This window comes from Podarcis pityusensis (assembly GCF_964106645.2).
Source record: "Podarcis pityusensis genome assembly, chromosome: 8".
NCBI lineage: Eukaryota > Metazoa > Chordata > Lepidosauria > Squamata > Lacertidae > Podarcis > Podarcis pityusensis.
Genome location: NC_138033.1, coordinates 32456046 through 32481538, shown reverse-complemented (window position 1 = coordinate 32481538; position 25493 = coordinate 32456046). Strand labels below are relative to the sequence as shown.

Below are 25493 nucleotides of genomic sequence, written 5' to 3'. Positions count from 1 at the left end.
TGGCTAGCCAGCAAGATGGGAAGGCTGGACCTGAATGCAGCAGTGGAGGCAGAGCATAGTCGTTGTGGCTAGTCGCCATTGATAGCCTTCTCCTCTGTGAATTTGTCTAATCTTTTTAAAGCCATCTAGGTTGGTGACTATTCCTGCATCTTGTGGTAGGTGCTCTTCCATGCAGCTACAGCCCTTCCCATAGGCTGAATCAATGTAAGCTGAAGGAGAAGGGATTGTGTGCATTTTAAAAGGAAGTTCTGGAAGAGAAGGGGCAGCAAGAGGAGCGGGAGGCAGCTGGGAAGAGAATGAGGCGCTAGACCAATCAAACAGGAATGATATGGTCAGGTGAGGGGGAAAGAGGCGCTGGAACGACAGTTGATGTTTCTCCAAGACAGCATCAAACCTTCAGGTGTTTATTGACTCACATAACTCCTTTGTGTTCATTAAATAAAAAAATAGTAAATCCAGCCCTCTATAAAGAACTTTGAAGATCACAGTGAAAATTTTGCACCAGACATGGAAGTGAGGCAGAAGGGATTGGGATGCAGGTTTAGTAAACTCATCCTTTGCTCTGTCCCCACAAAAGGAAGTTGCAGCAAAAGTAAAAAGGTAAAGGTACCCCTGCCCGTACGGGCCAGTCGTGTCTGACTCTAGGGTTGCGCGCTCATCTCGCTCAAGAGGCCGGGAGCCAGCGCTGTCCGAAGACACTTCCGGGTCACGTGGCCAGTGTGACGAAGCTGCATCTGGCGAGCCAGCACCAGCGCCGCACACGGAAACGCCGTTTACCTTCCCGCTATAAAGCAGTACCTATTTATCTTCTTGCACTTAGGGGTGCTTTTGAACTGCTAGGTGGGCAGGAGCTGGGACCGAACGACAGGAGCTCACCCCGCCGTGGGGATTCGAACCGCCGACCTTACGATCAGTCCTAGGCACTGAGGTTTTATATCCTCCTTAATTTCCATCTGCCAGCTTGGCTTTGGGCCTCTGCTGTTTAGCAACCATCCAGGGCAAGCAGTCCTCTGTCATCTGCCACTGTGGCTGCTGTTGATGGTTCCTTGGAGTTTGTCCAGCTCTGCGTGAAGCAGGCCACTGTTCTTCCCATTCCACAGGGAGGGAACCAAGTGACATGAAAGAGCAACATGCCGTGCGCTCTATCGTGGTATATTATCAGAACTCCCAGAAACACACAGGGCTTGTTGTCGTCACTGAGATCAGTTTACATGTGCTGGGAGTCAACAAGCTGAGAATCGGGCAGTCCAAAACATATCTAAACTGGTCCTTAGTGAGCTAAGGGTCTCTTTCCAGGGATGCTTTAGCTAGACAGTGAGCAGTTTGGATGAGATTGCCTTCCTGAGCCTTGAATAGGCAGTGCAAATTCCAACATGGAAGCATCTTTTGTTTAGGAATTTGTGGGCATATGAATCTCTCTTGATTGCAGCCATTGAATTCTTCCCTACCTGTGATCATATGTATTCCTGGGAGTTGCAGAGGTTTGGCGTTTCACATGCCCACATGGCTAAATGGCCTCTTCTGCTGTAGTGTTCCCAAGTGAAGGAGCTACCTGCCTTCCCCTTTTTCTTAATTCCTCCTCAGCTACCATTTCCCCTTCACAGGAGCCTCCCTTTCCTGGGAAGGAGAAATGGCAGCTCTTTGTCAGAGTCTTGTCTGTCATCAGATACTTTTCAGAAGATCTAGGGCTCCCTGATAGGAGCAGTCTCCTGATTTTATCTCGCACCTCCTTCCCTCCCTTTATTTCTAAACCTTGCTTTGCCTTATGGTGCTTTTTTTTCTCACAAGGTCGTGGGAAGATCTTGGAGATAGAACAATTGCACTCATCTTTCTTTTGTCTTTTTGAGTGATAATGCAGCAAACTTTCAGTATGTTTATGATACCTCGTGCATGTGGAAGGCAGTGTATAGGAAGCAGTTGTGCAGCTGGTGTGAACATGCTGTGGAATGTGGTGCTTTCTCCAGCGGTGTTGAGAGAGGGAAGTGGATAAGTTTTTCTCCAAGAGAGAGTGAATTATGCCTGTCAAGCTTACAGAGGAGTGTGGGTGTGTAGCTAATCTGGCTTTTCTGGTGCAAGAGGTGGTGGTGGAGAGAGATGTAGCTGCTGGCCACTTTGCCTTCTAGGGCCACGTGTTGTGTTTCAGTACAGCCTCATTTGTTGCCATGACTTTTCCTCCCAGCTCTAAATGCAACAGAGCTAACACTCTTTTTGTCTATCAGGTTGGCTGGTTGGTTTTTACAGAGATACCCTTTACAGCTCAGCTGCACACAGTATTTTCTTTCTTTTTGCTTGTGTTTAAAACCTTTCTCCAGAAGTGAAACAAAACTCCAGATTCCACTCTGCAAATACCTTTATATCCTCAGCTCAAGATACTGATAGCCAATTAGTAAGCTAGTCCATTCTCATTAACTTGCTATGTCTGCAAGCTTCATTCATGGGTTGGTGGGATCTGTAAATGAAGTCTGGCATTCATATGTAGGAGATGCTCTCAGCCACAGCTGGAGACAGAATGAAATGGTTAGCCAGTAGCCTCCAGGGATTGCCCTAAGGCAGCCGTCATCAACTGGGTGTGCTCCAGATATTTTGGACTGCAACTCGTATCAGCTCAGCCAGCACTGCCAATATTCAGGAATGATGGGAATTGTTGTTGAAAAGTCTTGGGGGTACGAGGCAGGCTGAGGGTGCCCAAAAGTACTGAGTAGCTTCTTGCCAGTCTGGTGTTAGATTTAGATCAATGTTATGTGCTGACAGAGACCTGGATTCAAATCCCTCCATAGCCTTGATGTTCACTGACAGCCAGTCATCTTGACCTTGGGACAGTAAGAATCTCCACTAAAGCATCATCTATCTCACAAGTTTGTTGTGAGGATAAAATTGGAATGGGGCTAACCATGTACAGTATGCTGCCCTGAGTTCCTGACCTGATAAAACTATAGCAAATAAAAAGGCTAAGTAAGAAAACTGATGATTTGTGATGGAGGCTGACATCCTTTCTCTCTCCCTCCCCCACCCCCCGCTTCCATGTTTCCTCAGACATTCCAGAAGGAGCAAGTTGACCCCCTTCAGGCAAAACTGCAGCAAGTCAATGGGCTCGGACAGGGACTCATCCAGAGTGCGGGAAAGAATTGTGACGTCCAGGGCTTGGAACATGACATGGAGGACATCAACACCCGCTGGAACACCCTCAACAAGAAGGTGGGCTGCATTTGGTGGCTCCTCGGCATTACTAACAACGTATTTCTGCTGGGAGGGGCGGTGGGATACAGCCTGCAGGCACACAAGGTGACCATCTTGCAGAACTAACCAGGCCTGAACATGGTTGATGCCTGGATGGGAGATGCCTTGGGAACCCCAGGTATGCCACTTTGGGTTCCACGATGGAAGAAAGGTGGGATTTAAATGCACTTCAACTATTTATATTGCAAGGGAGCTGTTAGGGTACAGGAGGAGGGTGCCTGCCCATGAGCAGAGTGAAGATCATTGTCAGTGAAGTCCAAGCCACCTAGTGCTAGGCATGGAGAATGGATGTGGGCCTTTCCACACACACACACGGTGTCTTCAAGTGCTTTTCTATTCCTGTGTATAAAAGAAGGTAAAAGGGGCACACTTAGGGAAGTAGCTGGGGGTGGGAGATAATTGTGTCTCCCAGTGGATCTGTCCACCACTGTGAGTTGTGTTTGCTTCTCTATAGATTCATTCTGGATTCTGTTCCTTGGTCACCCTAGAGAGTGACCAATTATTGGGAAATCGATTTTTACATAAATGTTATTAGTCACTTTTATAAAAAAAAAGAACTCAAGAGAAGTAATGTTCTACCTTGCAGGGTGACTGTGAAAATAAAGCGAATCTGAGAAGCACTCTTTCCAAATGGTTGACCAGTAAATGCTTCTATAGCAATATAAATGCGTGACTGTTATGTTTTGGCAAAATGTAGGTGGCGCAGAGGATTGCACAGCTGCAGGAAGCCCTGTTGCATTGTGGGAAGTTCCAGGATGCCTTGGAGCCTTTGCTCAGCTGGTTGGCTGACACGGAGGAGCTCATCTCCAACCAGAAGCCACCATCTGCTGAATATAAAGTAGTGAAGGCTCAGATTCAGGAGCAAAAGGTGAGGAGTTGGTGGCCAGGGGACCTTGAACTCACAGAGCACAGCTGGCTGGCAGGACCCACCATGGCCTCTCTCTGCTTTGGGCACTCAGCTCCACCAGCAGCCCCAGGTATCCCCAGTTGACAGGAAAGGTTTCACTTGCTTTCCTTTTGGCAGACAGCTTCTACCTACCACCTGTGCCATATCAAATAAGCAGGAGAAGGAAGGAAAGAGGTTGGTAGTTGGTGAGCTTTGGAGAACAGAGAGGGGACAATATAGGGGACAGACACCCAACCTTTAGTGTGGAGACAGCCCCCACTAGGAATGGCATAAAAGGCAGCCTTTGTTGGGTGAGTTCTGGGAACTTGAAGTTGATGGTGGTGAGTGAAAGGGGAGAAAGAGGGCACAGTTAAAAGTGGTAGGAGGGAAATGTGAGTTTAGCAGAGGGAGAACCCTGGGGACTGTTGGCCTTACTGAAAGCATAAGGGTAATTCCTTCCTTAGCAGAATAATTATCACTTTCTAATACTTTATTCCAAAGTTGCTCCAGCGTCTCCTGGATGACCGGAAAGCTACTGTCGAGATGATCCAAGCAGAGGGTGGGAGAATAGCTCAGTCTGCTGAACCAGCAGACAGGGAGAAGATAGTTGCCCAACTGGAGAGCCTTGGAAGCCACTGGGCAGGACTTCTCAACAAAGCTACAGCCAGGTAAGCTACAAGGCCTGTAGGATGCAAGCTTGTCTGTTGTAATTTAGCACTGAAGCGAGAGAAAGTGACCTTTGCTTTGCGCTCTCCTCTCCCAGCATACTTTGTTGTTCTTTTGGTAAGCTGCCTTATACTGAGTCGGACCTTTGGTCCATCTAGCTCAGTACAGGCTACTCTGATTGGCTGCAGCTCTCCAGGGTTTCAGGCAGGGAGCCTTTCCCAGCCCTGCCTGGAGATGCTGCTGGGGGCTGGACCCCTGGGAGCTTCTGCATGCACAGCAGATACTCTGCCATTGAGCTGTGGCCCTTTGCTCTGGTAACCCTGCTGTTTCGTAACACAAGTTATTTTATGAACTGTGACTGCCTGTGCATTGCACACAATAACTTTGCAAAACAAGCTGTTAAAGATGCTGTCTCGTGCCTGTGCTCTGAATGAAATCACTCTGAACTTCTGAGCCATATGGCTGGGACATTGCAACTGAGCAGCACTGAAGAATACAAACTGTGTCCGCAGGATGGGATGCACTACTTGCAGGAGAGTCTCTTGCTTGTAAAACTCACAAAAAAACCCTCTTGATCTTGTGAGTCCCAGAGCACCATGAGCAGCACATGTGGAACACGCTTCTGTGCCACAGTATTTCTTTTTTCTTTAAAATATTTATCATCTGCCCTTCACTCGAAGGTGCCAAGATAGAAATATGTGCAGTATAAACCAAAATCAAACTATAAGATTAAATCAGCATAAAACAAAAATACAGAATTCAGATACCAATAAAACCAGGAGTGGTAGCAGGTAACCTTTGGCCACCCAGGGCCAGTCCAGGATGTTTTAATGTCTGTGGAGGGCAGTCCTCAAGACCTCCTTTGCAGATGTAAGAAAAAGGGGAGGGTCCCCTTTCAATGAATGGTAGCTGTGCAAGAACAGATAACAGCTGTGGTTCATTTCAGAGGAGGCAGTCAGTGCAGGAGAACTTTATGTTAGTGGATTTTGACCTGTGCATCAGCTCTGTGTTACTCTCTGCTGCCCTTTAGCTTACCACCAAGCTGCTACCTCACCCTCCTTCTTCCAAGTACTTGGGGTTGGGATGGAGTGTTTCTTCCAAACCCAATTTATATTGGCACACCTGTGGGCTCATCATTACACATGACTGCATACATACAGCTTTCCCGCATATGTGAAGCAACCCACAGACAAAAAAAAGGGGCTAAGGAATTCTTTTATAAGGGTATAGAGAGCTGCAGGTTCCCTCCCTCTGTCCCTTGAAGTTTCTGCTTTGCTTCGGGGAGGGGGCTGTGTGTGTGCGAGAGAGAAGCTTTTCTTCACGGCTCTGGAATTAGATGGAAGTGTAAAATCCAGGGAAAGGGTTATCATTAATATTTTTTAAACCTGGCAGTTGCATTCCAGCAACTCCACAGAGAGTCAAGTGCAACATCTGTGAAAATGGCCTATATCAGCACTTTCTTCAAGCTGTATGTCTCTCCCCCCCCCCCCCCGGCTTTCCCACATTTCCTAGACAGGTTTCATTCACATGGAGAAGGGGGAACCCCACTCCTCCTTAGCCCCACCATGTCTAAACATGAGATTTCAGATCATCAGATCCTTTGCATGGGGCTACAAAAATTACCAATATTTTCACTGAACCCACAATTCCCTTCTTGGTCAATCATCACCTCTTTAGGCCCCATCAGTGTATATATCATTAAGGTTTTGGGGGTTGTTTTTTGTTGTTGCTTTGCTTTGCTTCATGCATCTATCACTTTATTCATATATTATTTTGTTACCCCCTGCCCTGTTTTGGAGACATCCTTTTGGAGCTTTTCACAGCCCACTTGGTTGCTCATCATACTGAATACTTTGGTGTCATCCACAAACTTTGTCAGCTCCCGTCTCACTCCTGTCTCCAGATCATTCCTGAACAAGTTCAGGGGCACCATCAGCTCCAGTGCACAGATCCTTCAGGAACTTTACTGCGTGCTTCCTTCCTTCCATTGTGAGAACTGTCTGTTTATTCCCACACTCTGTTTCCTGTTCTTTAACCAGCTGCTGATCCTTAAGAGGATCTGTCCTTTCACCCTGTGACTGCTGTGTTTATTCAGAAGTGTTTGGGGAGAGGGACCTTGTTAAAAACTTTTAGGGAGCTCAACTATGCAGTGTCTGCCAGACTACATGTTTCAGCAATCTTATTGGCACTCCAAATCTTATTGGCACTCTTGAACTCCAAAAGGTTGATGAGGCAGGCTCTTGATACATTAATCCTGTCTTCAAAAAAGGGGGGTGGAGTTAATGACCCTGGAGGCTCTTGCCCATCCTTTGCCAAGATGATGCCCTCCAGATGTTGGCTGGGGCTGATGGGAGTGGTAGTCCAAAACATCTGGAGGACATCACCTTGGTGAAGGCTGTTCCAACCAGTCCTGGAAGTCTCTTAAAATGCTTTCTAGCAGAATCCCTGGTGCAAAAGCTGAACCTGGTTATCTGCTCAACTTTCTCAGGATAAATACTCTGGGTGTTCATTTCATTCTTTGTTATTGCAGCAATGGCAAAGTAGCCTCACCTTCTTCCTCTCTCTCCCGCCCCCCCAAATTGTTGCTGATGGATTTGTTTTTTTCCTTGCCACAGGCAAAACCAGCTGGAGGAGATCCTGGTTTTGGCCAAGCAGTTCCACGAGACATCAGAGCCCATCTCTGACTGGCTGTCGGTGACTGAGAAGAAACTGGCCAACTCGGAGCCCATTGGGACTCAGACGGCCAAAATCCAGCAGCAGATAAGCCGGCATAAGGTGGGCGAAGGGTTGCCAAGGAATTGCGCAATGTGGGGGTGACTGGGCGGCACTATGCGGTAGGCACTTCAGTAAGAATAGCTGCTGCTGTGGAACCTGGGTACCTGAATAAGATGGGGGCGGGGGGAGGTTGGAAACATGCATGTCATAACGGAACAGTCCTTAAGCCAAGTTGAGTTGGTTGGAATTCAGGATGAAGAGTCTTATGGTTTGTATCCAAGCAAAATGTTGAGCCTCAGAACATGCAGGACAAGACTGCCAATGACTACCAACCGTGATGACTTATGTTCTGCTTTCACTGTCAGACACAATATACCTCTGAATAGCAGGTGTGGGAATCAGAGACAGGTAGAACGCCGATACACTTGGGTCCTGCTTGCAGACTTCCTACAGGCATTCGTTTGGCCAGTATAAGAGCAGGATACTGGTCTATTGGACTGATCCGGCAGCAGGGTTGTTCTTAGGTTTTTAACTTTAATAGTTCCTACCATATTGCCCATATCACTAAATCCTAGAATCCTGCACTTGGTGCAATCCTAGATGGGTCTGCTTGGAATAAGTTCCATTGGGTTTAGTGGGACATACTCCCAGCTAATTGTGTATAGGATTGCAGCCTTAGAGTGTTTGAACACTTGAGTGATGTCACGTCAGCTCAGCCAATCGCAAGAAGGAATCATTGTTGGTGTCAATCAGGGGTCTCTGGGTAGGGAGAATCCTGGCTCATTAGAAGGGAATTGTGTGAGAGATACACCCCACCACACACACCTTTTCCCAAATTCAGTAACTTTTCCTCTTTAAGCTATGAAAATAGCAGCCGCAGCTATAACTCCTGTTCATGAGATTACCTGCCTCCAGAGAAGAATGAAACAAAACTCCCATCTCTCACTTTTCTTTATTTAAACAATTTATTTCATATATGTTATTGCCCTCGTGGGTGGATATTTTCACTTTGAGTTTGCATGATCATCAGACACGCTCATTTCTCAGTTTTGTTTTAGATTTGTTTCCCGTTTATTCCATTTTCAGTCATAAGTTTCTGTCTGCTTGTTTTGTGTTCCCCCTTCTCTTAAACCATCTCACGGATCTCCAGGCCCTCGAGGAGGAGATAGAGAGTCATGGCTCAGCTGTGGCTCTGGCGGTCAACACTGGACAGTCCCTGGCCTCCTTGAGCTGTCAGGCTGAGCAGGCCTCGCTGGCTGAGAAGCTTGACCTGCTTGAGTCCCGGTATGCAGAGGTTTGCGACCGGTGCGGCCGGAAGGCTGCCCTTCTTGACCAGGCCTTGTCCAACGCCCGGCTCTTTGGGGAGGACGAGGTGGAGGTGCTCAACTGGCTGGCTGAGGTTGAGGACAAGCTCAGCTCAGTGGCCGTCAAGGATTACAAGCGGGACATCCTGCAGAGGCAGCATGCCGACCAGCTGGTACTGACTCCTTTTCCCATCTTTCATGATGTATTATTATTATTATTATTATTATTATTATTATTATTATTATTATTATATTTTCCCATCTTCCATGATGTATTCTTATTCTTCTTATCTTTTCCTTTGTTTCTGTTCCTTTGAGTCTTTTGATTTTGATCTGGGCCATTAATATCTCCCTAGAACACCAGCCCCACCCTTGCTGCTGCCCCATACAGCCACCACACAAACCGGCGTTATCGCTGTGCCAAAGGGAAAAAAGAGAGAAAATGATGACAAACCCTTGTCCCAGTTAAGCCTTTTAGAAGGCTGCCACCCTCTGCTTAAAGCAGCCCTTCCCAAACTGGTTCTCCCCATAGGTTTTCGACTACAGCTCCCATCAGCCCCATGATCCTGGGGTTGATAGGGTTTGCAGTCCAGAACATTTGGACTTGGTTAGGAAAGGCTGGTGTAAGTATTCCTCCTAGCTTGATGCAGTGGTGGTCTGCCTAGGACTCTCCCTCCCCTTCTGTTTGGTAGAAGTAGTGAGCATCATCAATGCCCTGCCTTCCTTAGGCTTCAGGCTGCTTCTGTCCCCCCTCCCAGAGGCTTCCTGTGTGGAAGGGAGCCACAGATGTCTCTTGGGGGCCACCTTTACTCCGTCAATGTGCTGATGTTGTTGGAGCCCCGGTGGGGGAAACTTGTTTTGTTCAAAGAGGAGTCTCTCCAGGGGAACTCGCCTTTGACACAAGGTTTTTACCCCCCTGCCTAGGCCTTGAATGATGAGATTGTGAACCGCAAGAAGAACGTAGACCAGGCCATTAAGAACGGGCAGGCCCTTCTGAAGCAAACCACAGGTAAGGCTAGCCAACCTGTTGCGCTCCCCACGATCCTTCCTGTCATTCTTCATTGACTCCTCTGTGCCAGTGGCTGCAGAACATAGTACAACTTTCCCCTCAAAAAAGATCCACCCACTTCATTTCTTATTTTCTTATAAAGGGTTGCTTCAGGCAAACAGGAGTGGGGTTGAAAGCAGGGGCTTTAAAACCCAAGTATTTGCTGCTTTTTGCTTAAGAAGGCTTGTCATTTTCTAGAACATTAAGTACAGAAATTATTTTATTGTTTTTAGCTTATTGAGTCTATGACATGTGGGGAGTTAATCTTATTTTATTCTACTTCAGTAGCTTTTGTTTGAGAAGTAGTTTCTAAGCCTGCAGATAAAGTGGCAAAACAAAAGAAGTCTCTAAACCAAATGACTAGAGCTTGCTGCAGCTAAACACTTGGTGGCTCCCTGCAGGGGAAGAGGTGCTGCTCATCCAGGAGAAGCTGGACGGCATCAAGACCCGCTACTCGGATATCACCACAGCCAGCTCAAAGGCTCTCCGTACTCTGGAACAGGCCCGCCAGCTGGCCACCAAGTTCCAGTCCACGCACGAGGAGCTGACAGACTGGATGGGTCTGGTGGAAGAGGAGCTGACGTCGGGTGGAGGGCACTCTCCTGTCGGGGAGCAGATCCCTCAGTTCCAGCAGAGGCAGAAGGTCAGGAGCCATTCCACACTCAGGCAGAGTGTTTTCAAAGGAGAGTGGGCTTTGGTAGTAACAGAGAGAGTGCTAACCAGTTAGTAACTAACAGACCAAAAACTCACAAAAATGTGACCAGCTTGTAAGTTCTCTAGGACTTCTCAGCAGGCAAGAAGCCATTGTTACTTTACCAAATGAGCCTCGCTGTGTAACCTGTTGTTTATAGTATCAGAGAGGGAACCTTCTCAGTCTGCAATCCTCCTCTTGGAATGTGTCTACAAGTGCTGACTTCATGGCTTGCTAATTGCTCTGCTGTACTTCCCTGGGGTTTTGTTTTTTTTTTTTTTAATGTCCATACTCCCAGCTTTGTGTGATATTCTGAAGAGTTATGGAGAGCTTAGAAGCTTTTAGATTGGTCCTAATAAAGGCATTTGCAGACTTTGGAGGGTTTTTTAATGGACTGACACAGCTATGTCTGCTTTTTAGTTTAAAGCACCTGCAAGTAAAAGTGATTATCATACACTGGCCTGTGATCCACAGCCAGGAAGATGCCTTGCCCACTTCTGCTGGGATGGGAAATGTTCTTTCCTCTTTCCTTCCACTACAAATGAAAGACCTCTGTCCATTTCAACAAATGGAGGCCTGGATTTCCAACACCAGGGGGCCTTGTGCCGGTCTTTGATCATGAAAAAATACCCTTCTCGCACAACCCAAAGGGCAGGTGGATTCACAACCACAGACAACCGGACCTTTTTTCCTTTTCTTTTCCAGGAACTGAAGAAGGAGGTGATGGAACACAGGCTTATCCTGGATACTGTGAACGAAGTTAGCCGTGCCCTCCTGGAGCTGGTGCCCTGGCGTGCCCGCGAAGGGCTGGATAAGTTGGTTTCGGATACTAATGAGCGCTACAAGATGATCAGTGACACCATCAAGCAAAGGGTGGAAGAAATAGATGCTGCTATACAGAGGTCCCAGCAGGTAGAGTTTGAGAGTCTGCTTTTTTAGTGTTTCTTCCCTCATAAGGACCTTCTGTGGAAAAGGGCTTGGTGCAGAGAAGACAGGGAGTGGGCAGGCTTCTAAATTAAAAAGAAAATAGGTCCTGCTCCTCCACGCAGATGACAGGAGACTCTGCCATCAATAACCTGTAATAGGGATTGGTACAATGCGCCACAAACACAAGAACTAAAGATATGTGTACAGCCAGTCAGTAAAGCACGTGATCTCACCCACAGGATACACATCAACTCACAAAACATAATGTTTCTTCATGGAGCATATTATCAAGGAATCAAACATTTGTAAAATCATTTTATTTTTCTAGCCTGTCTTGGGTGGTCCTTTTTCTGGGCTGTCTTCTGCTTTGCAGACAGAGTAACACTAGCGAGGCCAAGGTCAGTTTCAAGGGTAATGAGTGAGTTGGATGGAGAGTTGGATAAAAACAGAGTTTTCACTCGAGAATAGTGAAGCAAAAAACCACAAGCTTCAGGTCAACTTTCTCACACATTCATTCATTTCAGATATGGAATTAACTCTGTAAATCTCATCTCTTGATCAGTCAAGTGCCTGAAACACTAATGTTGATTCCTAAGAATTTTCCATCTTTGCACAGGGCTAGTAGTTTTAAAACTTTGATTTCTCAGCACTTCTGAATTTAAAATTATTTTCACACACTGCTAAGAAGCTGCCTTCTCTCATGTGGCCCTCTGGGTGCTGCTGATGGATTCATCACCCCGTCCATTGACCTTACTAAGGAGAGTCTGAGTCCCAGCAGCATCTGGAGAACAGCATTGGGGCTTGTGGATATGTCAGAAAGCAATGTTGTGGCTAAGAGGAAGCTGCAGCTTGGTCTGAATGTACTTTAGCCAAAATCTAGCCTGACTTCCTTTCCCCCACCTTACTCTTCGTTTAATGCTCATGCAGCCTCATAGTTGCCCCACATGCAAGGGCAGATGCCAGGCTTCTTCCGGTTTGTGCCTTGCCAGCCCTAAATTCTCCTCTCTTTCCCCCGGACAGTATGAGCAGGCAGCTGATTCAGAGCTTGCCTGGGTTGCTGAGACGAAACGGAAGCTGATGGCGCTTGGCCCAATTCGCCTGGAGCAAGACCAGACTACAGCCCAGCTTCAGGTCCAAAAGGTGCGGGACTCTGGGTTGAACGCTTGCTGGATGGAGTGAGCTGGAGGGCAAAGTGGTACTTTTAACCGTGCCGTTGCAGAAGAGTAGATGATGGCCCTGAGTGCTGGGAAGCCAGCAGAGAGGCTGGGAGCTTCCAGGGAAGAATAACATGGAAGCATCAGCATCAGCTGGAGCTCTTGAGATTTCTTGAGGCATTGGGAGTCGTGTGGCGGTCTAAAGGCATCATGGATGAAACCATGGGTTAGGTCCAGACTTAGCCATGCTTCCTGCCCATTGAAATCACCAGGGCAGATTAGTAATGACTGTCTTACATAGTCTGCTGGTATCAATTGGTCTAAAGAATGACTGGCTTTTTCTGGAACCAACTCAGTGTTTGGGTTTTGATATCCAAAGGGATAAGAAGGACAAGGGGGAGGGGGGGATCAGCGGGCTTGGGTGGTTCTGAACAAAATTTGAGGTGCTGTTCAGATTAGGCAGATTGGATGGGGTGTTGTGGACAAGGGAGTTGAAATAGAATATTTTTGGGGGGAAGTGGGGGCATCTGGACTCCAGCTTAGCAGAACAGACTGTATCAGGGCAATATTGCATCCAATTCTGTTCTCATTATTTTTAACGGGCTGTTTCCTTGATCTGTTTTTTACCAGTCTGGGGTGGGCTTTTTGCAGTTTTTTTATTTTACAGCTTTGTTCTTCATGTTGTATTTTATCTTATTTGTTGTTAATTATCTCTTGGGTACCACTATATGGATGGGTGGGATAGAAATTTAAATTGGCCTTCCCCACCCTGGTACCTTCCAGATGTTTTGGACTACAACACCCATCAGCCAGCACAGCCAAGGGTTAGGGATGATGGGAGCTGTACCCCAAAGGCATTTGGGTGGGGGCACCAGGTTGGAAAATGCTGATTTGAATAATACTAGATGGTTAGAGTTAGGCAGACTTGAACCCTATGGCCCTGATAAGTGTAGGCACGATGGCTTCAGTCAGGCCAAGAATGACATTGCAGTATGGATGCAGGGTGCTTGCGCCGTCTCTCGTCACCCACTTCTTTTTAAAGAAAATTGCTTTGTGCTTGTTCAACCTTTCAGGCTTTCTCTATTGACATCATCCGACACAAAGATTCTGTGGACGAGCTGCTCAGCCAGCGGAATGAGATCTTTGGAACCTGTGGGGAAGAACAGAAAGCCACACTGCAGGTAAATCTCTTGTCCTGCATGCACCAACTTGCTGCCCTCCAGTTGCTTTTGCACTACAACTCCCAGCAGCCCCCAGTGCTGGCTGGGGCTGATGGGAGTTGTAGGTCAAAATATCCAAAGGGCACTGGGTTGGCTAAGACTGCTCTAGTGAGTGAGAAGAAAGCTGCAGAGGGCAACACTCAGCCAGGGGCCAGCCTTGTTGTACTTGTGCATGTTTTCAGTGGTCCTGCCCCTGGGCTAACCAAGTTTTTTTGTTTTTTGTTTGCTAGTACTTAGCTACTGGAAGTTGCATCATGCATTTATAGCCAGTAGGTAGAAATGTCTAGTTAGCACAAAGCAAAAGGCGATTTGGTGTAGTGGTTAGAATATTGGACTAGGACCTAGGAGACCAGGGATCAAATTTGAGCCAAGAAGCTCACTGGATGACCTGAGGCCAGTCATCATCTTTGAGCCTAAGCTACCTCACAGGATTGTTGTGAGGATAAATTAGAGGCAGAGAGCCATATACACCCCTTTGAGCTCCTTGAAGGAAAAGTGGGGTATAAAACTAATAAATAAAAAGAATCCAGTTGGTATCCGCTCCATGCATCTGCTTTTGTTCTTTGACTCAGATAGACCATTTCCCCTCCTCTTAAAGTATATTATATCCAAAATTCAGAGTACCAAGTGATGTGTGCCTGTTGGCTAGTGGCAAGAGCTATGTGAATGGCCCAAGAGGCAGTATGGGGAGATTTATTTAGGAAAACAGGCTGGAACATAATCCACTCATATCAGAAAACCGTCACCCGACATCTCCTAGGCCTCTTAATCCTTGCGCCTCTTCTCTGAGCTTCACATCTTAATCTTACTCTTTCTGCAGGAGAAGACGGAGTGTCTTCTGAAGCAGTACGATGACATCAGCCACCTCAATTCAGAGCGCTACGCCCGCTTGGAGCGCGCCCAGGTCTTAGTCAACCAGTTCTGGGAGACCTACGAAGAGCTCAACCCTTGGCTGGAAGAGACGCAGGTGTTGATTGGGCAGTTGCCCCCTCTGGCCATTGACCACGAGCACCTCAAGCAGCAGCAGGAAGATATGAGGGTAAGAAGGGGGTGGGGGCAGGAGAGAGAAGCATGAATGCTCAGACCACCAGCTTTCAGTTTTGTAAAACTTAAGTTTCTCACACCTGTATAACCTGAGATATGAGGCTAAATTTGCAGGCTTTAGTTTTCTCTTTTGTGCTTGTGGTGGGGGGAAATAGCCTGCTCCCCACTTTGCATTGACTTTCCCCTCAAAAAAAGGTTCTGCAGACACCCATGGTATGAATCTGTAGCTTAAAAAACTATAGACCTTTAGAACTCTGATTGTGAGAAGCAAGCAAAAGTCCCTCTGTGTTTGGGCGATAATGCAAGCCCCAAATGTGCAGACCATGAAAACATTTGGCTTCTGGAGAGTTGCTGAGCTTTGCCAGGGGCCCTTCCTCAGAGATGGAGGTTGTTTGCAAGCGGACATTTGCAAGCTGAGGGAGGTTGGTGAGCAGAACATGTGGAAACTGGGCAGCAGTCAACTAGAGAAGCAAGTGGGTTAGGGAATGGAGGGAGGGGAAAGACTGGAGTTAGTGATTGGTTGGGTAGGAGGGTGAGGGTTTTGTATCCCAAAGCCCTGTTGGAATTTTGGAAAGACAGTTAAATTAGCCCTGGCAATCCTCTTTGGATCCCCTTTGGATCACCCAAGGCAACAGAGAGAGGGCATCACAATGCCCTCAACTTACCGCTGAAAACGGTAGAAGTGGTTACTGAATCATGTAGTGATAAAAGATCTCTGCAATGCAGATTATGAATTCTGTCTGGGACGGATTCAGCTAACCTAGTGCAGTAGCAGAAGCCAGCACAAGGATTCCCACTAGCACAGTAAGACTTCTCTCTGCACCCTATGCCTCTCCCAATTCCACTCTGGAGTTTTTGGGAGAAACCCAGAGCAGCACTGGGGGTGGGGGGAGGGGAGATAGCTCCATCTGGCTAGCAGAAATGCGTGCGCTGACGGAATGATTGCATTAGTGCGACCTTGAATTCTACCCAGTGTTTCCACACTTTATTTTAGTATATATTCAGTATATTTTGAAGTACAATTCCCACCAATGCCAGCTAGCACAGTCTGCTGGCTGCAGGAGATGAGAATTGTAGTCCAACACCTCTGGAGGGCACCAGGCTGGCTTTGAGCATTACGGCTTGAGGTTAATATGGTCTCTGCATCTTATAACACGATGCTGAGCAAACACAAGTTCTTTAGCTTTTTGGAGCCAATAAACGCAGTTGGTTTAATTGCAGAATCTGCTCTTTTGTTTGATTTGTGAACCTGGGATCACAGTGTAGTGAAATGCATAAAGCAGGAGGTATCATCTTTGAGTCTCATTGCAATTCTTCGCTTTGCAGCAACTGAGAGAGTTGATTGCAGAACACAAACCCCATATTGATAAGCTGCTGAAAATCGGGCCACAGCTGAGTGAGCTGAACCCAGAAGAAGGAGAGATGGTAAAGGAGAAATACTTAACGGCAGAAACTATGTACTCCCGCATCAAGGAGGATGTCCGCCAACGGGCTCTGGCGATGGACGAGGCCGTCTCACAGTCAACCCAGGTTTGTGATTCCCTGGCTCCATCCTTCAATGATTCAGTGCAATCTGTGGGTATCATATGGGGGGCTTAGGTGGAGATTGTTTGCAATCTGCCCTCACTGTAGAAGAGGAGGGGGATATACTTAGCCACCACCCCCTCACCTGTTTGAAAGATCACAGTCCCCACAAATGCATTAGACTTACCAACTTCTCAACCCGACATAAGAAGCTGCCTTAGTCAAGCCAGCTCAGTATTGTCTACACTGACTGGCAGGGGTTGTTGAATCATAGAAATGGAAGGAACTCTGATGGTCATCTAGTCCAACCCCCTGCAATGCAGGAATCTCAACTAGATCACAGAATCACAACTTCTTCCTCCTGTTCCAGGATCTTCAACAACCCTCCGCCTTCCCCAACTCCGCTAACAGCCTTGGACAAAATTTTTCTTTAGGTCCTTTACTGAAGCAAATAACTGCTGGGCAAGGGCTGGGTTGGCCCATGACATAGGAGGCAGTGAGTTCCTTTGCTTAGGGGAGTGAACCCATTTTCTCACCTGACCAGAGCAGTGGTGGGTGGGGATGAGAACAGTGCAAGGGGAAACTACATTTAAGTTTGGCAAAGGATTTTTGTTAGGCACAAATCCCTTTGCTGTTGCTAATTTCCTTTTCTGTGTCATGTGATTTTGAGCTTAAGCCAGGAATCATACAGATTGTTCTTAGCACCTCATTTCAGACTCTCCCCCACCCCATGCAATTGTCTTGCATGCTATTTGGAAGTTAGCTGGTAAAACTTTAACCATTGTTAATCTATGGTACCCTAGCCTAGGTTTTGTTCTGTGTTTCATCTGTTTAATATATTGAATAAAACAATACATTTTTATTTCCCCCCACGTTCCGGTTTTTGCTCATATATTAACTCTGAGTTGTTTTTCCTCCTCCTCCTCCTCCATTTCCCGTCTCATCTCCCCTCCCATTGTGGATTTTGTTCCCTGTTGTGTGTTTCGGTGCCTGTTCCCGTCTTCCCTGCGTGCTCTTCACATTTCATTGTTGTGTTGACTGCACCACACCATGACAGATTGGAGAGGTAAGAATCCCTCCTCTTCATCACATTGCAATCCTTCTCCCCTCTGACTTACCAGAAACGATGGTGTCTTCATTGGCTAGCAATTTCGCTCCCCTTCTTTGCAAAGTGGTTTTTTGCATGTATCTATTGTCGTCTGGAAGTACTGTTGGGTTTTTGAACCACAAAACACCCTCCCTTATTTTGTAAAGCTTAAAAACCTCCCAGGTGCAACAGTATTTAAATTCCTTGGTGTGAATTCTTTTCAAAGTACATCAAAAAGTTAAACGGTTGGCTCAATTAGGAGTGGACTCCCCCCTCTTTGGAAGTCTTTTTGCAGACTTTGATCCAGGCAGAAAAGCCAGTGGGGTAGGAAAGCATTAAGCTTCAGAAGGGGTGGCAACTGACAAAGGTTTGCTCTTGGCCTTATGCCTTTCAGCTGCTGTTCGGTTGAAGCAGAATCCCTGTAGCTCTGTAGTTGGACCGCCCTCCCTCCCTCTCCCTATAAGTGTGTTCTCAGGAGGAGCACCCCTGCAACATGCCCATCGCTGCAAATTCATCTAAGCTAATTATGGATTGCTCTTTGAGGAGCTGTTTTTGAAGAGGGAATGATGCAGCTAATGGACAGGATCCAAAGGACTGTATGATTCATTCCTGGTTCTCAGACAGCAGCTTCTCAGCCATGCCCCATGACTAGCTGCTTTTGCAACCGTGGGGAATGTCAAAAACAGTTTGTGACATGGAATGAGGAGGTTGTGCTGGTTGGAGCTAGTAGGAGTTGCACTAGAGGGCACCAGGTTGGGGAGGTTGTTCTATGTATGCACACTGGTGTTTCATGCATCTGATTATGGTGACTCTTAGCACTTCTTTGAAGGGTTCAGAGCATTTTGCATACATTATCTCTAAATTACAACAGCCTTGTGAGGCAGGCCAGTTTTATGCCCATGTTGCTGGATGGAGAGAGGGCGCAGCTTGAGGGTATAGTGGCTTATCTCGGGAGCACCTGCTGAGTCTGAGATGGCATTTACTTTGGGAATCGCTTGGCTTTCACTCATCACCACTTCAGTCAACATGAATGGAGAAGGCTCTTGAAGCTGTGCAGGATTGTGCCAGTTGGATTGTGATGTCAGAGGATTGCCCATCTTTTTGCTCAGAGTGGATTTGGTTTCTGTAAAAACAACTTCAGTTAGGGCTGAGTAAGGTGACTCAAATCTTAAGATCCCTGTGCATGTCATTTTTGGGAGTGGGTGGTATTCCAGTATCCAGACAGATTCCTTCCAGGGGAAGCCTTTATTCTGAAAGCTTTCTGGATTATGAAACCAAACCAGGAATCCATCTGCCGTCAAAAATCACACCCACACAAATAAAGTTTAAAATTGCCTTATGGACCAAACTCTTAAACCTATATAGATGTTGCTTTTGTTCAGTGAGGGGCATGACAGCAACCTTTTGTGGTGGGAGGGGAAACAGGAAGCCACCTCTGGGATGAAATTGACATGCATTTATTTACCTATTCAGTCAATTTCTGTACATCCCTTTATCTGCAGATCACAGGGTGGGTTACGGGCAAGTCTATCAAAACCATAACATTCAGTAAAAAAATTAAAAAATAATAATAGCAACACAGCAGATAAACTATGCATCTAACCATACATAAGAGTGTTGGGCTAGAAGCCTGTGCTGATTGCAACAGGCGCTGCTTCTGCTGCTCCTTTTTGAAGGGCCTGTAGATTCCTGTGGGCTGTTCAGTGCAGCCTCTCAGTCGTGCCCTTGCTAAGCCGCCTCCTTCTTCCTGCTCAGTTCCATGACAAGATTGAGCCCATGCTGGAGACTCTGGAGTCCCTCTCCTCCCGCCTGCGAATGCCTCCCCTGATCCCAGCTGAGGTTGAGAAGATCCGAGAGTGCATTGGCGACAACAAAAATGCCACCATGGAGCTGGAGAAGCTGCAGCCGTCCTTTGAGGCCCTGAAACGCCGCGGGGAGGAGCTGATTGGACGGTCGCAAGGTGCAGACAAGGACCTGGCAGCCAAAGGTCAGGGGGATTGGAACTGTCACATGTTCCCTCCTTTCGGTTTTTTGTCATGCAAATTCTTATATTCCACCCCAACGGAAAGAGATTCTCATTATTTTGGTTTGTGATGTTTCCTCCATTTCAGAAATCCAGGATAAATTAGACCAAATGGTGTTTTTCTGGGAGGACATCAAAGCCCGGGCTGAGGAACGTGAAATTAAATTCCTGGATGTCTTGGAACTGGCAGAGAAATTTTGGTATGACATGGCTGCCCTCCTGACCACCATCCGAGACACACAGGACATTGTCCATGACTTGGAGAGTCCGGGGATTGACCCATCCATCATCAAACAGCAGGTTGAAGCAGCAGAGGTAAGGATGGCAAAGGCAAACATTTCTGCGGTAGGCAAACGGAATGGCCCGCTGCGCAAGGCATGGAATAATACGCTCACCTATAATAAATAGAAAACCTCCCAAGGTGAAAATGATTCAAATAATCCTATTTAAAAGCAGAACAGATTTCCGTTCTTCGGTCTTTAAAATCTCTGCATTTAGCAGCTTTGGCAACTGCCTTGCATATTGTTATAGCAAGGTATGTGTGCTGCTGCCTGAGCTTCCTGCCTTTTTTCTTTAGAAATTTAATCTCTGATTAGAAGTGCAATTTAATAAACAAGAAGGCTTATAAATGTGTGTTGTGAGTCACTCCGGCAACCCAGATGCCATTTTGGAGCAGTGCTTGCTAATAAAACATCAACCACTATGGTGACCTTAATCCTGCAGACAATCAAGGAGGAAACGGACAGTTTGCATGAAGAACTGGAGTTCATCCGGATTCTTGGGACTGACCTGATCTTTGCCTGCGGTGAGACAGAAAAACCAGAAGTGAAGAAAAGCATAGATGAGGTGGGTAGATTGTGGCCCCTGGGCCTCTCTCTCTGACCATTGGACCTCTCCCCAAGTCACACACCCTTCCTCAGTCACACATCCTCTCGCCAGCCTGGTGTCACACTCTCCTTGAGTGCTACTGCCTTGCTAGAGGCATGTCCTTGAACCCTGATCATGCCTCTCGTTTGCCTGGATGGAGAATAGAGAGGGTTGTGGGAGTGTGTGTAGAAACCAGCCTATGGCACAGAGGACTGCTGAAACTTCCTCAGTCTGATGAAGAGACATGTCTGCAGTAGAACTTTGCTGCTGCTCTCATTTCGTTGTCAGATTGGGAGGCCAGGAAGGCAGGGATCCTGCAAAGTGAATCGGGGGCATCAGTAAACCACCCATACTTAGCAAGTGTGTTCTCCAGCTTAGCTTACCTGTGCTGCAAATGGGATATCGGAGCAGGCAGGGGACAGGTAGCCCAGGGCACTCCCCCCCCCCCAAAAAAGGTTCCTTTACAGATTCCTGAAAAGCAGGCAATAGTCTGGGCTGCCACTTGGCAGGCATGAGAGTCAGTTGAATAAAGAAAGGCACATGCGATGATCTCCAGGGCTGACCAGGACTTGGTGCCTGCGGCTCCCCTGTCTGAATCCAACCCTGCGCACTGTGCTGCCTAACTGGCTCCCACACTGGCAAGACGCCCAGCCCCCAATGACCTCTCCTTGCTTTTGCAGATGAACGGTGCCTGGGAGAACCTGAACAAAACCTGGAAGGAGCGGCTGGAGCGGCTGGAGGAGGCCATGCAGTCGGCAGTGCAGTACCAGGACACGTTGCAGGTGACAACGGGTGGAGGGGGAGGTGATGCGCAGGGGTAGGGAAAGCGCAGAGGCAAGGGAGATGCTTTACCAGACCATTGGTCCATCCACACTGGCTCTCTAGGATTTCAAGCAGGAAGGCCCCCCAACCCTACCTGGAGATGCCGCCAGGGATTGAACCAGGGACCTTCTGCATGAAAAGCAGCTGCTCTGCCACTGAGCCATGGTGCTTCCTAAGGAAAGCAGGGATCATTTCTAGCTACCGCCTGAAACGGATTCCGGCTCTTAATTCTGAGCATCTTTCATTGTAGTGCCAGGCTTAATGCATAAACATCACAGAGTAGTCGGAGGAACACCAGATTCTTGGAGGGTGGGAGGGCCAGTGTCATTTTAGTTTATTAATTAAGGTTCTTATACACCATCCTTTGCACACCTGGTGCCCTCCAGCTCCCATTGGCACTGGTTGAGAGCTAATGGGAGTTATAGTTCAAAACATCTAGAGGGCACCAGGTTGGCGAAGACATCAGTAAAACAATAGGAACATAACTGCTGTTGAAACCAGTTATGAATTATTAGTTAAAAATGACAGCATCTCAGAATAGCACTTAGACCTTGGGCAGAATAGCTAAATTCTTCCAAAGGCCAGAGAGAGAGCAGCTATGTTTCAACCTGGTGGTGGAATCCCAGCAAAGTTGTAGCAATCTGCACACCTGAAGTGAGAGAGTTTCACAATCAGGCACCACTACAGAAAAGACCTTGCTTCATGTCATTTAGGCCTGATTCTAATATAATAATTGTAAATGGAGCCTCTGTGTATAAGGGCAGTCTACCTTAGGGTGGCTGACACTGGGGAGAAGCAGCAGGGGATGATCCAAACCTTGCCTGTCAGCTTTCCACTGTTAGGAACAGGATACCAGGCTGGACATGGATCTTTGGTCTGACCCGGCAGGGTTGTTTTGTATTAAGGGCCAGGCATCTCAGAGGAGTAGTTGAGCCTGTGAGAAAGAGGAGAGGCTGAGGGAAAGGGTTATGAACTGGGTGCTGACTCTTTTCATGGAGGCCAGAACGCTGTGCCACTGGGTGGTAGCTGGCTGGGTCTCCCTTCATTTGTGGGCCTGCTCCCTTTTCAGGCCATGTTTGACTGGCTGGACAACACAGTGATCAAACTCTGCAACATGCCCCCTGTGGGGACGGATCTCAACACCGTCAAAGAGCAGCTGAACGAGATGAAGGTGCGTGTGTTTGTGCACTGTGGTATTTTCAAATGGTGGGCGGTTTATAAATTCTTTAAATAAATCATCAGGCCCAGTCCTGAGCGTGAAACTCCCTGCTTTCTCCTTCTTGACAGGAATTTAAAATGGAAGTTTACCAGCAGCAGATCGAGATGGAGAAACTGAATCACCAGGGAGGGCTCATGCTCAAAAAAGCCATGGATGAGACAGACCGAGACATCATCCGGGAGCCTCTGACGGAGCTGAAGCATCTGTGGGAGAACCTGAATGAGAAAATAGCCCATCGGCAGGTATGGTGGGTGAACTGCCAGGGCCTGAGGTGTGGGTAAAGCCTTTAAAGCCCTCGCTCCATCTGAAGATGGCATAGGTTCAATTAAAGGGGCTGGCTATCACCTTTTGAAGCCCCAAAGGGTCTCAGACCAGGTTACCTTGAGGGCTGCCACTGCTGCTTCCTCCTTGGGCCTGGCCAGACCCTCCACTGCGTGTCCCATTGCTAACTGGAGTGCTAGAGATTTGTGCAGCTACTGTGCTGATGGTCTTTTGTCATCTAGTAAACACATTTTTTCCCTGCTTAAGCTGATGTTTTGCTTGCCTTCTGTCTTCCTGTTTTATTTTTACTTGTTGTTGGGTCCTGTTATTTATTTGCCTGTTTTTGGTATACTTTGCACTATTTTTAAAGTACTGCAACTTTTAAGTGCTCCTCCTTGGTGCATAGAAAAATGGGATTTTAAAAATCCTATAAAACAAATATACACACACCTAACCTTGTTTTCTTAAAAGAAATTCCTCTTCTCACCTTGTCTATAAACAGCACAAGCTAGAAGGTGCCCTCTTGGCCCTTGGCCAGTTCCAACATGCGCTGGCTGAGCTGATGGCCTGGCTGACCCACACCGAAGAGCTGCTGGATGCCCAGAGGCCCATCAATGGTGACCCAAAAGTCATTGAGGTGGAATTAGCTAAGCACCATGTAAGTACAGGGGAAGGGGTTTTACATTGTGAACCACCCTGAAAACTATGGATGAAGGACGATATACAATTTTTGTAGTAGTAGTAGTAATACTTGCAGATTGCTTTTTGCAAAGAGTTCCCTGTTTCTGTCCTTCAGTGAGAGGAGTCCAGCTTGGCAACAGAATGTGTCTGTTCTCAGCTTAAGGTCCTGGCCCATCTCTAGTGACTGGGCTCACAAAATTTCCTTGAGAGCTTAGAGAGCTGCTGCTAAATGCAGTGTGTGGCTGCATGGGCCAAAGATCTGGTTAAGTCAGCTCCTTTCTGTCCTTTTGCCATTGGGCCACTGCAGAGCTTTTGAATGACAAAAGTGCCCCCTCCTCCATATCCTGCCCCAGGAATCTTCATCTTTCTGGGCTGTCACTGCAGCTGTGTCATTATAGCTGAATCGGAGGCTTGCTTTGAGGAAAGGACTGGGAATATTATGAGAGCAGCATCAACGGATGACACTGGAAGCTGCCTTAAGTGAGGTAGACCCTTGGTGTCCTGGCTCCCACTTACGGACACAATGCTGGCTCTCAGAGCAGTTATTCCAAAAGCTTTCTTCCAGAATTCACTGCAGGGCACAGACATGAGATGAGTGTAGATAGGTGCTTACAAGGGGTTGTGGAGTTCATGGCTAGGCATAAGTGAAGATGTTGTCCCAACATGTGACATATCCCCCTGGCATCCCTTTCTGAAGATCTGGCTGGGCACAGTCATTCGTGTGGGTCCTGTCCCAAGCCACAGGGCCGGGCAAGCAAACAAGCACTTCTATGAGAAAGCTGGGTCAGCTCATGTTGGCACAAGTCATGCCCTTGGGCATGGGGTGGGTGGATGCTGTCTGTTCACAGTCCGACCTGAGCTGGCACTTCCCTGGGGAAGGGAGTGCATCACTGGCAAGAGGCGGAGTCACTCCCCTGACGCTTGGAATGCCTGATGATTCTGAGATGGGTCTTTCTCCCAACAACCCACTTTCTGGCCCACTGAGCCACTCCCCAGAATCAGGGTCCACACTGCCATCCCATGCCAACCAGCTCTGCCAAGATGTCTCCATGGGGCTCATGACAATTGGTTTATCTCACTCAGCATTGTCTACCCTGACTGACAGCAGTTCCCGAGGATGTCAGAAAGAGTCTTTGCCAGCCCTACCTGGAGATACCAGAGATCCAGCCTGGCACTGTGTGCATGCAAAGCAGGTGCCCTGCCACTGAACCACAGCCTTTCCTCTAGCTGGGGGTGTTTGCTTGGGCTTGCCAGGCCACATTTGGTCAGTTATTACCAGTAACTTACTGCTGATGCTGAGAGTGTTTTGTGAGAATATCCAGGAAGCCTCATCTCATGGGCTTTGCTTCCTGAGTTTGTACACCGAAACCAAAATGCAGGAGACTCCAGCCATGCTGATTGACAGGGGCTGAACTTGGGTCCACCATCCTTTGCTAGTGCCACAGAGGCTTGCAAGGGCCCTAAAGTATTTCCTCTTCTCCATCTGCAACACCACACTAGGTGCTGAAGAATGATGTGCTGGCCCATCAGTCCACAGTGGAGACAGTGAACAAGGCTGGCAATGAGCTCTTGGAATCCAGCGCAGGGGATGATGCCAGCAGTCTCCGGAACCGCCTGGAGACAATGAATTCATGCTGGGAGTCGGTGCTGCAGAAGACAGAGGAGCGAGAGCAGCAGCTGCAGATGACCCTTCAGCAGGTCAGCTGGGAAGAGAGTCTGGCCTCCCTAGTTAGGCGGGCAGTGGGTGCTCTTCAGAGCCCTCTCGTTCCTTGCATTCCTCGCCCAACATTTCAAAGGAGCCACATTCAGGCATGCACCTGAACACACATACGGTTGAGATGGGAGTGGGGAAGGTGGGGGCACGTCTCGCAATGAGCACCAAGGTCTGTAGGGTTTCTTGGACTGTGTGTCTCCCTACAAAAAGGCTTCCAATTGCAGGGGGTTTCTAAGCAAGTTAATTACCAATTCTTTAAAAAACAAACCACTTCAGACCTTATCACAAATTGAAGTTCTCCCTATAAGAATAACTGAATCTTCAGTGCACAAGTTGACATTATGTTTTTATATTATTTTGTTTTTTGTAAACCATTCTAACTATTTGGGGGGGGATGAAGGAT

General features: G+C 47.5%; 1 protein-coding gene across 17 annotated transcripts in view; it reads left to right on the top strand.

Annotated features, from left to right (window-relative positions):
* The window catches only part of MACF1 (microtubule actin crosslinking factor 1), a 292958-nt gene that overhangs the window by 241688 nt on the left and 25777 nt on the right, over positions 1–25493 (top strand). For 16 of the 17 annotated variants that reach the window (XM_081018107.1, XM_081018106.1, XM_081018115.1 and 13 more), the window contains 20 exons: positions 3034–3195; positions 3935–4105; positions 4625–4791; positions 7405–7564; positions 8655–8981; positions 9733–9817; positions 10258–10499; positions 11253–11459; positions 12495–12614; positions 13702–13809; positions 14669–14887; positions 16219–16422; positions 19259–19490; positions 19615–19841; positions 20250–20372; positions 21074–21175; positions 22285–22386; positions 22503–22676; positions 23198–23353; positions 24877–25074. In XM_081018107.1, the coding sequence (XP_080874233.1) occupies positions 3034–3195; positions 3935–4105; positions 4625–4791; positions 7405–7564; positions 8655–8981; positions 9733–9817; positions 10258–10499; positions 11253–11459; positions 12495–12614; positions 13702–13809; positions 14669–14887; positions 16219–16422; positions 19259–19490; positions 19615–19841; positions 20250–20372; positions 21074–21175; positions 22285–22386; positions 22503–22676; positions 23198–23353; positions 24877–25074 (3486 nt within the window). The remainder of the gene's footprint in view (positions 1–3033; positions 3196–3934; positions 4106–4624; positions 4792–7404; positions 7565–8654; positions 8982–9732; positions 9818–10257; positions 10500–11252; positions 11460–12494; positions 12615–13701; positions 13810–14668; positions 14888–16218; positions 16423–19258; positions 19491–19614; positions 19842–20249; positions 20373–21073; positions 21176–22284; positions 22387–22502; positions 22677–23197; positions 23354–24876; positions 25075–25493) is intronic. The other variant, XM_081018114.1, reaches the window with a different exon arrangement.